Source organism: Amyelois transitella, chromosome 7 (assembly GCF_032362555.1).
Source record: "Amyelois transitella isolate CPQ chromosome 7, ilAmyTran1.1, whole genome shotgun sequence".
Lineage (NCBI taxonomy): Eukaryota > Metazoa > Arthropoda > Insecta > Lepidoptera > Pyralidae > Amyelois > Amyelois transitella.
Genome location: NC_083510.1, coordinates 3961183 through 3979487, shown reverse-complemented (window position 1 = coordinate 3979487; position 18305 = coordinate 3961183). Strand labels below are relative to the sequence as shown.

The 18305-nt window shown below is 33.3% G+C and overlaps 1 protein-coding gene across 1 annotated transcript; it reads left to right on the top strand.

Annotated features, from left to right (window-relative positions):
• The first annotated feature begins 6727 nt into the window (after window positions 1-6727).
• On the top strand, window positions 6728-18107 carry LOC106133916 (putative uncharacterized protein DDB_G0282133). The gene is made up of 12 exons (XM_013333785.2): window positions 6728-6870; window positions 7591-7728; window positions 7996-8190; window positions 8640-8723; window positions 8845-11484; window positions 11619-12677; window positions 12770-12853; window positions 13496-13621; window positions 14177-14278; window positions 15228-15320; window positions 15723-15790; window positions 16678-18107. Exons 1-12 carry the CDS (start codon window positions 6846-6848, stop codon window positions 17140-17142), a joined length of 5079 nt encoding a protein of 1692 aa, XP_013189239.2. The 5' UTR covers window positions 6728-6845; the 3' UTR covers window positions 17143-18107.
• The last annotated feature ends 198 nt before the right edge of the window (window positions 18108-18305 follow it).

Genomic DNA, 18305 nt, shown 5'->3' with positions numbered 1-18305 from the left:
AATCGATTTTGATGAAGACGATGTAGAGTTGACCCTGAGGAAGAAAGTAGGTTACTTTTTATTGCGAAAAAAGGGGGAGAAGGGGATAAAAGAGGGGAAGATATGGACACTAGGCGGACTAATTATAATCAATGATCATTCATTCCAGTAGGAATGAATGATGACTAATTTAATGACGTTTATCACTAGTAAGTGATAAACGTCATTAAAGCTAGTGTAGCCTAGGAGTTCCACTAGTATCATATTTATTAAATTACTTGCCTCTTCTTGTTCCTCTGTCCATAACCTAAAACATCAAAAAGTAAAAGGTTAAGTATACTTACCTATGTATATTTAGCTCATCTGGGTACATTACATCGAAGTCTGAACTTTAATTGAGCATAGTGCTCTTTGGTCTTATACACAGAACAAGGACGATATTAAAGGTCTCTTGTGCTCTGTGCTCTTATCCAACTTTGTACAGTTCGAAACTCATGACTTCTGAATTCTCAGATCCGTCCTTTTTCCGAGGAAGTTTCAAAGCGATAGGTATCTCAAATACAAGGCTACAAATACCGTCTCCACTTTTCCGTTTAGTGACAATTATATGTGAAGATATTGTCATTCGTTCACCATAAAATTGTATCTGAAGAAACGACGTGGTATGATAACATCGGCGTACAGGAAGTCGGTAATACCTATTGAAAAAATTGTAAATGGAAACATGCCAAATTAACTAATCCAATTGATGAATTTTAGCGAAGAGGTAGTATACAAAGTCTGGAAAAATATGTAGTCTACGTACACGAACAAACAAGTGTTGTGCTGCGAAATAACACTTTACATACTGTAAAAAGATTTGGCAAAGTTTTTACAATCAGCTGCTTGCTTAACACAAACCCGTGTTGGAAATATCCTGCTTTTCATTACCTTATAAGTTATACATTCAAAAGTTTGTAATTTTACATATGCACTGTCGTTCCAGAGCCAAGTTTTTGAATAAAAGGAAGTGTTGCACGCCTCACGCAATCAACACCCAGTATATTATTTTCGCTTGAGCGACACAATATTTCGGCAGACATACATATGTATGTATACGGCCCACTTGACAGTTGCGATAGCAATATATATATATATGTAGGTACATGAATCAACTTTTTGTTCTTTTTCAATTATAAAAAGTATTGATTAAATATTCATCAACGTACATCCTGGATTCGAATTTGATACGGAACGTACGTCCTGGATACGGCAAAGTTGAGGTGATAATAAAAATAATTAATATTATAAAAATACAAAATACGAGTATTAATATATAATTTTATAAATAATGTTATTCATAGAACATTTCACAACACAATACTAAGCTAACACTGTTTGTAAGATAATTGTGGACAACATAGATGAACCGATAGGGCAAGTCATATGTCGGAATGTAGCCCGTTACAAGCTCTAATGCCTAGCCTAGCTGTAATTACCTGATAATATCCCTGTAGCGTGTTATCTGCCTATTATCTATTCCTATCACGAGGTGTATACTTCAGGAAATTGAAAATGTAATTGCCCGACTACATATTATTGCAACAAGTTTTTCTGTAAAGTTTCAAAGGCGTAGGTAGGTAATAACTTTTTATTATCTTTTCGTTTCCTGGAGAGAAAATGATAAATTTCTTTTGGCGCGAATTCAGAAAATTTTGTTGAAAAGAAAAGCTCTGTTTGTCTTTTTATCTCGGCATCTGAGTGTGATTTTGATGTAAGCTTTCAAGAATTTCCATAATCTCAATTTCCGCATTAGCTTTTAAGCAGCGCAGCTGCGTCGCCTCGGCGGAGTTCTTACAAATGAAGCGTCGTGGCCGATATCAGTCCCTTATGTGAATAAATTGGAAAAAGTAACATATCAAAAATCCATTATGGGAGGCAAATAACAAGGGCGTAAATCAGGAAGCTCAGAATAAACCGCGAGCGCCGAGGAGCCGTCCATAAATTCTCACATCATTTACTTGCGAACGCAATAACTTCGGAACAGAATCTCTCCCTTGAACGAGATGTGGCCGACTCTCGGTGGGGATCAACGAATACGAGCGAGCCACTTCGATTACGTTTTACCCAACTTTGAAGGAAGACAGTCTCATACTCACTAAAAACCTGATAAGTATACATTTTACGATCAATCTTTATTTGTTCTAATTAAAATACTAAAATTTCTTTTAATTAAAAATTTAAGTTACAATCGAGAAAAAAGTCAAAAACGGGAATTTAAGATTCATGCGAGCGGAGCGGCGATTAACAGCTTGGTAGTTATATTAAAAACGTGGTAGGTACTTTATGTTTTGTTAGGCACCAGTTTATAAATACTTGAACGATAATGCTAAGTAGTAATTTCGCCAACTCAACCTCTTCTTCTTCTTCTTCGTCGTTACCTTTACCCACTTTCTACGTGGGGTCGGCACAGTATGTTAGTTTTATCACTAATCATACTGGAAAGCTTTGGCTTTAGTTCTAGTTAGGCGGCCGGCGCCTGCCTGACGTCAACCCTCTTTGGGTATGCTTTTGTGGCACCTACATGTATGTGCTCTTGTCATTTAGTCGCCCTTTACGACATCCACGGAAAGAAATGGAGTGGACCTATCCTTTTTTTTCCGTTGGTGCCGGGAACTACACGTAACCAAACTCAACCTAATAGTAGATAAACCTTGGCATCCTCAATCAACATCAATTCAATCAATTGTCAAATAGAATACGAATAATGCTAAACTAAGTCTCTTCACACGGAATACGCAAATTTAATCGCAGAAGGCACAGTAGGCCAACAAAATCAAGATAAAACACCTGTCACTTGAAACTTGTATTCAGGTCACATTCGCATTTCTTGGTTAAGCCAAAAAAATTGGCCGCTCTCTCAGGCTCCGCTCGGAATGATCTCGCGAAGTAAACAAATATTTGAATATAAATAAAGCTTTGTAGGGCCGCGGCACGTCGGAGATATACTTCAAGCAGATTCGAAGTGACGCCGTCTAGAAGTCTTGCTTATTCCCTGATAGCTTTTAGCTGAGACATAGTTAAGTTTCCATACTCTTTTTAATATCCCCCTTAAACGGATGCATAAATTATTTTAACTTTTTGCATGCCAATTCAATTTTTTCGCTACCTTCATTTTTAGAGTAGTAGGACCCGTATCATGCAAAAGGAAGCACTTTGCTAAGTGAGCCACAATTAACTTGCCATTACGGAGAACTGTTACTTAAATAGCACTTCGTTACTAGACCATCCTAACCAATAGTTAATAGAAATTCTCAGAGTTTTTATTACTTACAAAGTGATTTAATAACTTTCAGTTAAGTAGGTATAAGAAAAATCACAATATTTTGAAATCTTACGTTTTAAAATTATTTTCACATAATGTAACAATTGTCAGTTAAACCTGTTAAAAAATACAATAAACAATAAAATTTATTCAGCCTCTTTCAGAAAGTTGACTCCGGCTACCCCGTAAGGGGATAACGAAATAAAACATGACTTTATAATATATACATATGTGAAATGAAACCAACGAATCAAAAAAAACGTAAAAGAAAAATTACTAGTTGGTGGGTTCGTAATTGTATCTTTGCCTAAATTAATTAAGCACTAGTTCCATTCTATATGGACGAAGGAACCACTTCACTCTCCGAGACATATAAGAACCAAATCTTAATCAAACCCTAATGCAGTTGGTAAGAGACTGCAAATGTAGAGTTCCTACTAACTTGCGGAGTGGACAGAGCAATGCATCGAGGACCGCCAACCGCAGCTTTGTGCTGTGCTAGTCAAAGGAGGGACTTAATTAAGATACTCTCCAATATCTTAGCTTCACAGAAATTAAGAGAAAAGAGGTACTAGTGCGTAAAATATGAAGAGTAATACAAAAGATGGTGATGATGCTTTTTAATTATATTTAACTACTTCATTTAAAAATTTCTTTCAAAATTATAATTACCTGATTATATCTTCGTTACCCACTCGATTGACTTGTCCTTAAACCAAAGGCTGTACGCTAGTACCTTCTCTTTATTACGCTGTGCTATATAAACGTGCCTTTACATTTTATTTATTTAAACTAATGACCCGTTCCTTGTACGGGTACCAGTAGTATTTATAGATATAAACCTTCCTCAGAAAAATCTCTTTCTAACATTTCAAACAGGAACAAAAACCGTCCACAACTTTCCGAGATTAGCGCATACATACAGACAGAGAAAATAGAGCGGCTTTAGAATATGTAGTGTTAAGTACCAAACAATCTCGCACTTATCAAAACTTGCAATCGTAATTTTTTTACATACTAGCTTCCGCCCGCGACTCCGTCCGCGCGGATGTCGGTCTTCGCGTGGATGGTTTATTTCTCCATTTTGTGTAACTCTGACAATGACATCTTATAAATATCTATTGGACCCAAATACAGGTAACGCAACGTGTGTTCTACAGAACAACGTCTATGGATAAAACTGTAAAATTAAGATTTATTTTTTTACGTATTTTTCCAGAAAAAAAAAGTATCCCATTTTATGTCCAGTATAATAAGGTATAATTATACCAAGTTTCATCAAAATCAAACCGTTAGTTTTCACGTGATGCCTGAACATACAGACAGACAGACAGACAAAAAAATTTTTATCACATAATTGGGCTTGGTATCGATCCATTAAGACCCCCTGCTATTTATTTTTTCAATATTTTCAATGTACTGAATTGACCCTTCTACAGATTTATAATATGTATAGATATACTGGTAAGTACAAGTAGGCACAAATTCAACCAAATTGCAAAAAGTATTAGCATGTCGTGCTCGTGATTATCTGGAGTTTATAGCTTACAGATTTTCCAGTGATTTACCATCGCTCAGGTTATCGATTTATCATTCCCGAATGGGATCAGTTCTTTGCTTCAAGGTGAGAGAAAGTCGCTAACCAAATCACAAGGGTTTGCATGTTTACGATCTTTCACTCAAGTTTGACGTTCTTAAATATGTTCCCAAACAGATTATTCACAACAAGTACTTACCTATATGTTATAAACATACTTGCACAATATAACTTATACAATAGCCCATAACATACTAGAAAGGACAAAACTTGCGGCGGTTTTGTACCGTGAAAATGGTTGATCCTGTGCCACCGTTACTCCCACCTATTGTCGGGTTCCCTCCCTCTTTGTCTACGAAAAAGTTCTGTATTCCAACAACCCTCAGTTCAGTTTTTAGGACAGCTTTTATTTTAAATTTGTACGCTTTGGTTTTGCCTGAAAAATATGTATTCAAGTTTTTGCATAAAGCTGATGGCATCTTACAAAATACAGATAGGAATAAAACAGACTCAACAAATTCGAAAGTCTTTAAATCGGGACGACTGATAAAAATAAAATTTTATTTCTTTTCGTTAATTATTCATTCATTACCCTAAATTTCTTACTTCAAGATATCAATAATGATGATGATGTTTTCTGCATAACATCATACTTATATTATATTTTTATGGCTTATGTACTAACGTTTGGAAAAATATAAATTATCTGACATGACACGAGCCACAAATTGACTGAAAAATTAAAGCCCATAGATAGTTCCTTGTATAAACACAAATGTATAAATTCCCTGGCAAAGTCAGTTCCTAATGCCACCCGCTGCGTAACTGTATTTTTGAGATTTATACATTCAACAGGGATGAACGAAATGTCCTTAGAGAAATGGGGGTTAGCATCATTGAGGGTAATTTCTGTAGAGGGTCATCACGAAGATATAATGCCATTTCTGTACCCTTGATGTCTTTTTAAGTGCGGACCCACTTACCCCTAACGCGGGGCGGGGTTTACTGCTATTCAATGTGACATCTAAAAAAGTTGGAAATTCCTTATTTTTTCTAAACATAGGTAAGCTAGTTACTTTGTGAGGGATTCTGAAGAATCCGAATGTGGTGGCCGATAAAATGCGTGATGCGTAAATGGAGGCATAAGTTCAATTTAAGTCCTTTCTCGACCATGTACCAATGATATTTTCTGTGTTATGTACTTACATTAGTTTAAGTGTTAACTGATGCTCTTACGGAGAGAAAACTAAATATTCAGGTTCAGTTTGTGCAACAATGATCCAATATGGGTAAGATTCCTCAGCGAAGGTTGTGGAGGAATCAATTTTTAAAATTCCAGAACCCAAACTAGGAAAATAAAACTTTTTACAAATATAAATATTAAAAATATCAAATTAAGGATGTCCTGGCAAAGGGTCAGGTCAAGAGTACCCGAAACCGCCAAACTTGCATGAACAGAGTTATGAATGTGGATGAAGCGAAGGAAGTATGCAGAAATCGTGGCAAGTGCAAAGATGTAGTCTCTGCCTACCCCTCCGGGAAAGAGGCGTGATTTTATGTATGTTTGTATGTATAAATATTTATAAGGAAGACAAATTCTTAAAATCACTTTTTTTGGATTTTGTGGTTAAATAAATAAAATACTAAAAAAATAATAATAATAAATATTTTTCAAGTACAAACAACTTGTTCCGGTATATGATTATATTCCTAGGGATATAATTTATAACACGCCTTTTTCTATCATACTGCGATGTATAGATTCCATACATACAGCAAACATCTTATTAGTAAGTTTGACGATATGGATTGACCGCACATCATTCTTCATGTCCATAACTTACATTTTTGTTAATGGCAGCACTAAACTAGTTTCTTCCGACGATCATTGGGTCTATAGTCTATGGTGCACCGCGTCCAACAGCTGTTTCAAAGTGTCGCTCACGAAATAAGATTTCAAAAATCCTCTACACGTGTTTAGTGCATAGTTATTGTAGTCAATAATTTTCAAGTTTTAATATTGTAATGGAAGAGGACGTCGGTGTAAAAGGTAATTGCTTATATTTTTTATGTTTCCATAATACTGAACAGAAATATTTAAATCTTAAATTTAGTGTACCTACTAATTTTTACATAATTCGATACGGTCACTTCTTAGAGACCTATTCCAATTGATAATATTGTGAACCAAATGTAATTTTTTATAAATTATGTACAAAATTTGGATGGACCATGTGTTTCCATTTGCGCATTATGATACCGCATGTGAGGTAACGCTCAAGAGCTTTCTGAACACCGAACCGAATATTAATTAGCAAAAAGAATATCATGACCGGATTTGTGAAAAATTTACTTACTTGGACAAATACACTTACATTGAACTTGCATTACAAAATTCTTAGGTTCATTGGACATTTTTGTTTCCTCTCAATGTATTTAATATTAATTAATATAAAGTAAGTGCATCCTAATGGATGATGCAAAGCTTATTCTTCCTTGGTACGTAGATAGGTTTCATTTTTATGTCTAGTTTAAAGAATGTCATTCTTCTCATCTCTACTTTAGCCCAAAAAATTTGAAATGAAGGAATAAATTTATTTTCTTAAGGCATTTTATTATTAATTGCAACATTTTGGACATCAACAATGGGCAAAGCAAGATTATAAGCAGATATCAGAAAGGTTCAAAGGTCTCACACGAAATGGCGTAAATAGTTACTGTATCAGATAGCACTATCACTTCTGATCCTAAACAGCACATCTGTCCTTAGCACCAGTGACTCGGTTGAGACGGAGACTTTCTGTGGATCAGGATGATGTCAAGTCCCCATCAGCGCCTTCCACACCTACTAAGAAAAGAGGGGGAAGGCTTGCAGCAAAACCACAACTAGAGCTGATTGATGAAAATTGTAAGTATAATCATATGTATTTAACATTTCATTTGATTATGTTGTAATTAATAATCAAAATTTAATAATTGTATAGAATTATGATAAAGATATCAATAGATAAAACTAAAATTAGTTTGTAAATTACAACAAATCATAAAAAAATATTTTCTTTCATCTCTGGCCAAATTTTATTTTTTACTTTAAGATATTGTGTTAAGGTGCCTTTTTTTAATCACAATTTCCAATGTCAAGTAAAAATAACCTCCAACCATGATGTATTTTCAGCATCAGAAAATACCCCAAAGAAGCAACTTAAGAAATCTGCTGTTAAAGATGTCATTGAAGCTAAAGAAGATAAAGTACTGACCCCATCCAGACGCAGCACAAGAATAAAGTCAAACACCAGCATACTTTCAGACACACCACAGACCTTCGACTCTCCCAGGGCTAAGAGAGCTGCAAGAAGGAATTCTCAGATTGGTTAGTTTACAAAAAATAAAAAAAAATTGTGAAAGGATTTAAACCAGTGCACTTGGGAAAGAGCACTCTTTTAAGTTTGCAACCTTGAACAACACACTCAATAACTAAATGAGTACACATGTAGCTATGTAAAAGTCATCTATGGCTTCTTTATTATTGTATAAACTTTTGAGGACCATAGACAACCATAACAAAATGTAGTTATATACTTGATATAGCTTGTCATTTCTATGTTTCCTTTAGTTTAGCTGGACCATCATTGTGCTGCAATCAGGTGTTCCAGATCTTCAATTTTAATACCTCAAAAAATGGTCATCAGGCTGAAGCAACTTTTGTTAAGGCGTCATTTCTATGTATATTATAGTTTCGCTGGACCAACATGGTCCTCCATCAAGTGTACCAATTTTCAAAATCATTTATAGCCTAATTGGAATTTCAAACATTTTCAGGTAGTGATAATGAAGCCCCCACTACACCAGCAAGACAAACTAGAAGGACAAGAAAGGATTCTACATCTAGTATTGATAAACAAGGTATTTACACATATTAATGTTAATCATTATCAATATTAATACATAAATTTATACATTATAAAAATCGACATTGTAATTATCCTTTGTTTGAACTTAATAGCATTTTATTATAATTTTACAGAAACAGTTACTTCTGCAAAAAAAGCCACTACTATAGCAAATTCTATTATTGAAGAAGTAGAATCTGACAGTCAAAAAGCAAACAGTGTTGATCAGAATAAAAAATCGGAAATCACTCCCAAACGTAAAAGCCCCAGGTTGCAGAAGAAAAATAAAGTAAGTAATGCTACAGAAAATGAAGAGGTACCTCAAGAAATTGATAACATATCTAATGTCAACAAACAAGATGAAAGCAAAATAACTAAAGATTCTATTAGCCCTAATTCTAAAGTTACAGACAAAAACAAACTCTCTGATGAAAGTTTTAAGTTATTAAACAATTTAAATGAACAGCCAGTGAAGAAAAAATTTTTAAACAAAAGCACTTCATCCGTTACTGCTAAAAAAGCTATAAGAAATAGGACAAATACATGGACTGCCAGTCAAAGTTTGATAGATGCAAGTGTTGAGTTGAATAAACAGGACAAAGAAGAGATTACAAAATTAACGAAGGATAACATTGACATTGAAGAAGCCAAAAGTAATAATGATCATAGTTTAGGATCTGATAGAATGAAAAGTTATTTCATGGAAAAAGATAGCAAAGATGGATTGAACTCGTCAGCCAGTAAAGAAGAAAATAAAATTATTGACGATCCCAATTTAGGCCATGTTTCAGGGGAAAAATTAAATTTAAATATGTCACTTTTTAATAAAAGTAATGATGTAAAAAATACCACAAATAATATATGTGTTTTGAATGAAACCGAAAATTTAATTAGGAAGGCTCCTGTAGCTGCCGTTCAATCATTTGTATATTTTGAAGATTCTGATACAGACAGTAGAGAAAAACCTACTAATAATAAAATAATAGAAAATGAAGATCAATGTGTTCCTTTTGTGGCTGAAATCAATCAAAATAAGAAACTGTCAGACTGTGGCGCATGTGAACCAATGGATATTGATGAAACAATTCCAAGTAATGTTTCTTTGATAAATTGCTCAGAAAGTAAACAAGATATAAATAAATCACTAGAGCAAAAACCAATTTCAGAGCAAAACATTTCTAAAAATTCTAATAAATCAAAACGAGCATCTTCTTCATCTTTGTCAACATCACAAAATATTGAAAAATTAGGAAATGAAAACAAAAGTACCCTTATATTATCCCAACTAAAAGATGTGTCGACAACTGATAATAGTTTGACAAAATCACCAAAAACCGCCGTCGAATTTTTGTCCAGTTCTGTTAACGAAATTAATAAAGACAAAAAGGATTCTCTTGACTATATGACTAGCACACCACTGCAACAAAAGAATTTGAGAAAAATGGCGATACAAATTAACACTTCTGACATTAATGATTTCAATAATAGGAGTACAAAAAAATATGATAAACATAAGAATAATAAGTCTACCGATGCTTCATCTTCAGAAGAATCTGATGACCATGTGTCTAAAGAAAAGAGTGATTTTCTTGATGAGGAAGCTGATGAAGTAAGTGATGACTATGCATCAGGAGATAGTCGAGATGAAGAAGAAAAGCAGTATGAAAAAGAAAATGAAATTCTGGAAAAAGGTGAAACTCTTGATTCCCATGACGATGCTTCTAATGATACAGATTATGAAAAGGATTCATTTGTTGTCAGTTCGGATGAAGAAGATAATGAATTGCTTAGTGGTTCTGGTGATGATCTTTCAATGAGTGATAATGAACTCACCCAAAGCAAAATATCTAAGAAAAAGTTTAATGACAGAAAGTTAAAAGAACAAAAGAAAGCTTCAAGAGAAATGTTTGAAGCTCGCCATAATATATCAAATAACAGTTCAAAATCTGATGTCAATAAAAAAGAGAAAAACAAGCGTCGCAGATTAAACTCCTCTGCATTCTTATCAGAAGAAGATACAGTTGTCAAATCTAAGAAAAACAAACAATTGAAATTAGATTCTAGTGAAGATAGTACAGAAGAAGACGATACTAAAGTAGAAAAGAAAAGTATCAGCGCTACAGAAGAAAACGAAATCACAACTGTTTTTAATGAGAGTGTTGTAAATAAAAATGACCCTTTGTCAATGCAAGTCAAATTAGAACCACAAACACCTCTCAAAGATATAAATATCAGTACTGTTCCTATTCATGATCAAATAGAAGAAGTACATTTGGACCAAAACATTTCCGTAATGAAAATAAATGAAACTTCAGATCCTTTGCAAGAAGAGAGCGAGACTTCTTCCATAAGTGAAAATATGGAAATCTCATCAAATTATGATTCTGTGTTGAAAGAGTTAAATAAAGAAATGAATAACAAACATATAAAATCCTTGGATAGTTCTTTGAACTTAAACAAAAAAATAAAACAAAAAACCAATCCAGCGATTGTAGATAATCTCAATCTTACTAATACGAAAATGTCAAAACGGAATCTACAGACATCCACAGATACAAAGGCTAAGACTCAAGATTCACAAAATACACAAGACAAAGACAAGGAAACTCAAAAAGACTTTGATGAATCTTCATCTGATTCAATTGATTTGCAATTATTATTTTCTGAAGATAGCTGCGATAGCGTAAAGAAAGTCCAGAAGAAAAGGCATCAAAAAGAAGATGAAGGTTTTATTCCACTGAAAAGAACTGAAGCAAAAACCAATATTTTGGAAGGTACGTTTTAAGACAAATTTTTTTATTGGGTTACGGTTTCTAACATTTTTATGGAAATATTTTTAGCATTGGTTTAATGTTTGGCTGTTTCTATTTTTCTATGTTAAAATATAATAAAGTAATTTTTTTTTCAGATAATGATTGTATGAACGAAAGACAAGATTTGAAATCTCTCATAAGTCAATCTAATTTGGATACACTGAATATTAGTGCAAATAAAAAGAAAAAGAAAGTCAGTTTATCAGTCCCTGATGACATTCACAATATTACAGGTGATGAATTGAATAAGTCCTTGAATAAAACCAATCATGAGACATCTGTAAATAATACTAATTCTAAAATGAAGAACAAAACAGCCAATATTTGTAACCCAGAAGAGGTAGTTGATATTGCAGGGAGTGGTAGTGCAAAGAAAAAAAATATTATTTCTCAAAATGAATCCAGTCAAAATATTTCGCTTAATACCAGTGGCAGAAAAAAGAAGAAAAGTAGTATTACTTTAGATGATATAAAAGATCACAATATCCATATAACAAAAAGCGATAGACATGACACAGTTCCGGTTAATCAGACAGTTTGTGATATATCTTTGAATAGTTCTCATAATACCAGTTCTAAAAAAAAGAAAAAAAATAGTTTATCTGTTGGTGATGATAGTAAAGATTTAAATAGAAGTCAAAATCAACATGATATACAAAACGAATTCAATAGCAACATATCCATAAACACCACTTTGAATACTAGTGCTAAGAAAAAGAAGAAAAATAGCATTTCCGCTAATGAAGAAGAAAGTAATACGAAAAATACCGATTGTAATAATTCTATCAATAAAAGCAATTTAAATGTTTCTATAAATACTTCATTAAATACAAACTCAAAGAAAACCAATAAGGAAAACAGCATATCTACTACTGAAGATATACTTCTTGATACCCACAATGATACAAGCAGTTTATTGAACACTAGTTCAAAGAAAAATAAGAAAAACAAAATATCGATGGAAAATGTGCCGAATGATTCTGTGGATAAATTAAATGAAGATGTGACTGTTGATCGCCATTTCAATAGTTCATTGAATAACGATAGTTTTAAGAAAAAAAAGCACAATGCATCTGCTGTTTTAGACTTGGAAGATTCTTTGAATACATCATCTAAAAAAAATCAAAAAGTTAAAGTCCAAAATGTTGATAAATGTAAGTTTGCTTTTTATAATGAACATGTTAATTTAAATGAAGGCAAACCCATCATGATACAACAAATGATTATTTTTTTTATAATGTTGCAGATTTGCAAGATGATGATAGTGACGCTGCTCCCGAAGAAATTCCATACGCGAGCCATAAAAATACATCGGCAGCCGAACTCTCCGGTAAGTCATTATTATACATACATTCAGTCATGTGCAGTATGTACTCCACTTGACTTAATTCAAGCATTCTAAATGATCAGTAACTTTTATACTAGTGAAATAGCATTTACGAACTTATAGTTTTAACAGAGGATTACCAGAAATTCCCGTGTGAATAAAAATTCATGGGATTTTAAATATGGCATGTAGGTTACCTTCAAAATTTCAAACCTACTAGATCCAGGCAATAAAGCTGTACATTATGTCAGTCAGTGTTCTATTTTATATATTTAGATAAGAGTACAGTACGCCCCCAGCTCCGCCCGTGTAAAGTGTAAAACCCCATTAGTTGCCAATCTTGCGGGAATTTAGGAAAACCCACATAAAGAACCTACATGCCAAATTTCTAGTCCCAGCGGTCCAGTCATTCAGTTGGTAATGGAGTTTTATATATACCTATTTTTTACGTCGTACCGTGTGGTTCCTGGCACCAATAGAAAAAAAAGAATAGTACTATTCTATCTCTTTCCTATGGATGTCGTAAAGGCGAAAGCTTATAAACTTGGGATTCTGCATTTAGGTTATGGGCTAGCAATGACTGTTGGCGCTATCTACCCCGCAAGGGATATAGAAGTGATTATATGTTAATTTGTTTTTACACAGATGGAGTACAAATGTTTATAGACACAGAAGGCAACCAAGACTGGAATACATTGATTACCAATGGCAGCTCGAAGAAGAAAAATAAGAAAAAGAAAGCGAGTCAAGATGTTTTACCCGATTCTAATGGTTTGAATTTGTTTTATAAAATAATATTACCATAATATAATTTAATAATGGTGAACGAACTTCAAAATAATGTCGAAAACATGCTGTGCAGGTGGGAAACAAAAAGCAGTTTTTGGCAACTACTTAAGTTACCGTACAGATAGTAAAAATCAATCAAAAGATAGTCTTATGAGGATTCTTTTATTTGGCGATGTGATTGCACTTATCTATATTCCAATACCATACAAATCATTAAGGCTTGCCGGTAAACGTGGACATTCTTGTGACTATAGCTCTGTCTAGCTCTTATAGGTAGTACTGCTAGTTAACCGCAGCTCCACCCACGTGAAACTCTAAACTCCTTTTATCTCGTTCCTGTAGGAATTTCTATAAAAAGTAGTTATAGTTACTCTTGAAGATCTGTCTCTGTGCCAAATTTCGTCAAAATCAATTATTTAGTTTTTCAGTTTATTTGTTACAAAAATGATGCAATTATTTTCTCTTAATAACATAAGATTATCTCACTTAAATATGAGAGAAATATAAAGGTATAATTTAGCATTTCTTTTTATTCAGAGCTCACTCCAGCGGATATTAATAATGAAGCAAAGGCCACATCCAAAAAACGTAAAAGGAAATCATCTGCCAATTCTATTACTCAAGAAACAATCACAGCAGGTAATTTTTTTATAAGTACTCATGTGTGGCATTATGTATATGCAAAAATGTATCAGAAGGTATTGAGTTAAATCCGGATCTAGAAGAGTCCCATTATTATGCTGATAACTTGAAAAAAATTATATGTATATTTCGTAATTTTTCTTTTTGTAATAGGCATCCATCCGAAGTTTAAGTTCTGAAAAAATCTAGTTTTGGGATAATGGGAGTTTGAACATTGCAGTAATAGCTGGTTACTTATAAAGAAAATGTTTCCTTTACCCATATTCTAATAAACTTACGCATTATTAATATAGTATAAAAAAGAATTATTTTGGCATTACCCACAAGGTATTGGGTAAAACTAAGTATATTGTCTCAAGTTTATTTCCACTTTTAACCAATACTTATGGTATATGAAAAGTGTGTGTGTATAAGTCTATATAATAACCATTTTCTTTAAAGATTTAATAGATGCTGAATGCTTTCCATGAAGTATGAGTAGTCGATTTCTTAAGGTACTGAAATAAAGGTATATCTCTTTTTGTTGAAAATACTTTTTAAAAATAAATTATGGTTATATTTCTTTGTAACATCAGTTATTTCATTTTGCTTCTTCTTATGGTTATTTTAAAATGTACATATTTTCAACAACAAGACATTGCCGTGTGGTTCCCGGCACGAATAGAAAAAAGAATAGGACCACTCCATCTCTTTCCCATGGATGTCGTAAAAGGCGACTAAGGGGTAGGCTTATAAACTTGGGATTCCATCTTAAAGCCAAACAGCTGAACGTGGCCTATTAGTCTTTACAAGACTGTTGGCTCTGTCTACCCCGCAAGGGATATAGATGTGATTATATGTATGTATGTATGTACAAGACATTCTGAAGAATATTTATTTTACTAGCTAAAGAAATGGAGTAGTTGCTTATATATTTTAACTAATTTGTAATAAATTTTCCACCTAGGTCTGGAGGAAATTGTTGAACCAGTATATGTGGAGAATAAAAGAAAGAAACAAAAAATCTGTCAAAACGAATTATCTCCTCCAAAGATGAAAGGTAACAATACCAGGCAATTGGAGCCATTATATTTTCATAGTTTATTTAAACATAACTCATTTGAAAGTATAAAAATCAAGTCCTTTTAATTTGATTTAAAACTAAATATTTGATGCTTTTAATTTCCATTAGTGTGAGAGAAAGATTGTCATTAATGCGGCACATTCAGGCAATGTATGTGCTTAACCATGATCTAATATATGTTAGTTCCCGTCAGGAACTGTTCGTGTAAAAACCTGACTAATTCAATCCAAGATTGTAGTCATAGACGGGGGGTCAGGCTCCTCTACACAGAGAGGTGAGGACTCAACCGGGACTAATGACAAGAACATATGAATGGGTTGATGTGTATAAAAGTATTTTTTTTTACTTATTGATGTTATTTTTTTTTCACATTCGCAGAAAATATAAATAAACCGAACAAGAAGCGAAAAGAGAGAGAAGATGACGACGTAAATAAATTGACGAAGGTATGTATGTTTTACCAGGATTTTCATAAACATATCATTGCCAATAAACCTAATACTGTGGAAGTTTTGGGTGGAGGCAACGTCCCTCTAAACTGTAGGAGTAAGACTTTAGGGACTAAGTAATGCAACTGGAAGTTGCGGGCGTACTCTATTTACTCTAGTTTGACGGCCCCTGTGGCGCAGCGGTAGTACGCTTGTCTGGTGTCACCAAAGGTCCCGGGTTCGAATCTCGGCCAGGGCATGATGAGAAAATAACTTTTTTGATTGGCCTGGGTCTTGGATGTTTATTTATATTAGTATATATTATAAAATGTAGTATCATTGAGTAAGTATCTCGTAACACAAGTCTCTCACTTGATTCGGAGCTAACTCAATCTGGGTAATTTGTGCCGTATATTTTTATTTTATTTAGTTAATATAATAGAGGACGCCCGCGACTTCGTCCGCATTGAAATCTTGTCCAATCCCGCGGAAACTCCGGAATAAAAATAGCCTATATGTTATTCTGGGTCTTCAACTATCTACATACCAAATTTCATCGTAATCGGTTCAGTAGTTTTTGCGTGAAAGAGTAACGAACATCCATACTGACGTCCTGACATACTCACAAACTTTCGCATTTATAATATTAGTAGAATTAAACGCGGAAGTACGACCGCGTTACTTAGAGATATGAAGTCTTTTCAAATTTTAGATATCATATCGACAAAGTATTCCAAATGTAACAAAGCACGTGTGACGCTGTTTTTATTTACGCGTGCTGAGTGAAACAATTGCTATTTCACTGATGTGAAACTAGACTGATTGTTTTTGCGCAATAAAAACTGCTTCGCGGGTGCCATGCTACGGTGGTTGAAAACATAAATTAATATTTACCGTTTTTACAGGCCTTTAAGCAAAATTCAACAGATAAACTAAATGTGACACGCCTTCCTCCAACAATTCTTAATCAGTTAGATGACAAACCAAGAAAGGATGTTCTTGAAATGAAAAAGGCAAAAGTAGTATCAACAAGTCAGTTTATTGTTGAAGAAGCCAAGAAAAGGAAAAATAAACCTTCCAATTATCTAGAAGAGAGTGTATATCTCAATGACTCTGTTGATAATAAAAAACAAAAAGGTTTCATTAAAATACCTAAAGTTCTACCTTTCATACCTACTGCCACCTTATCAGGCAGTGGTTTTACAACCAAATTCCAAATCAATGTTTTGCAAAAAGAAACAAAGTTTGTGGCACAAACAAGCAATGTAACTGGTTTTAAAAATGAATATTTGAGTGGCAAAAAGGTTAAAAAAGTGGGCACATACGAAATGTACAAATCACAGAGAAACAAAAAATTATCCAAATTCTAAGTGATTTGCCCTATTATTGCCATTTAGTATAAGGATGAATAAATTCCGCCTGATTAATCTGCCTCTGTGACAATGCTAGTATTTAAGAAACGTGAAGAATGAAAAACTGCCTTCTTGTTTTGACTTGCACCTTCATCATGCATCACATCTGCCACAGGAGACCAACGGATTTTGAACTTATACTAGAAATAATCTCGTCGGTGATGTCAAGCTTTTCAAATTTTACTTTCTTACTACGTTTTAGATTTGTTCAGGTATGTTATTGTTACGAGAATCATTAAAATGACCTTCTGGGTAGTAATTATGTATTAATAAATGCACAAAATAACTTGATGCAGCATTGTTAAAAACAGCCCCATCTCTATTATGTTATGTTTTTTTTACTACGATATGATATGAGAAGAAAGGTAGTAAGTTTTAGGTTAAAAACAGAACAATGAACAATTTAAATATCGGGTCGCTTTTAACTTGTTATAAATTAATTTTTAGTTCATTATTATTTTAATAATTAAGTACTTTTGTAATTTTTATGATATTTGATCACATGCCCTATGTAGGTAGTGTGTTTTTTAAACTATGTAGTAATTATTTTTATGATTTTATTGATATTGAATTGATTTACTTTATGATGTTTCCAGTTTCTTGTGAATGTTACTACATTTTTAGTTAGAGTTGAGACATGTTATGTTTTCTTTTTTCGTTATGCTGTCTACAGGTAATTTTCATTTCATGTTTGTTGATTCTTTTCATAAGTAGGAATTCGTTTATTATCGATCCTTTTCTTAATAAAATTTAAACAAAATTCAATGTTCCCGCTTTTTCTTATAGTTCTACAAATTCTGCATAGATGGCGGTAATGTAGCGGTTAAAATGGTATTGCCCATGTGCCTCCATTTGTTATATCATTACTATTGTTAATACTTTACACAATTTGAAACTCATTAAAATTATTTCATAAAACACGATTAATATTTGTATTTTTGTACTTTTAACTTTTAATTTACATACACCACATAAATACTTCCCGCCTTCTCATGCCGGTGTAAACAAACCGCCATGTTGTCGACGATTGGGCCGGAAGTTGGTAACCGGTAAAATGGAATCGTAAGTATTGTCATTTCATAACATATAGTCAAATATAATAAAAACTAAATTTTTCGTAA

Coding starts and splice junctions, on each gene's coding strand:
- LOC106133916 (XM_013333785.2), top strand. CDS start 6,846: ATGGAAGAGGACGTCGGTGTAAAAG. Junction 13,622..14,176: donor TGTTTTACCCGATTCTAATG/GTTTGAATTTGT, acceptor CTTTTTATTCAG/AGCTCACTCCAGCGGATATT. Junction 15,791..16,677: donor ACGTAAATAAATTGACGAAG/GTATGTATGTTT, acceptor CCGTTTTTACAG/GCCTTTAAGCAAAATTCAAC.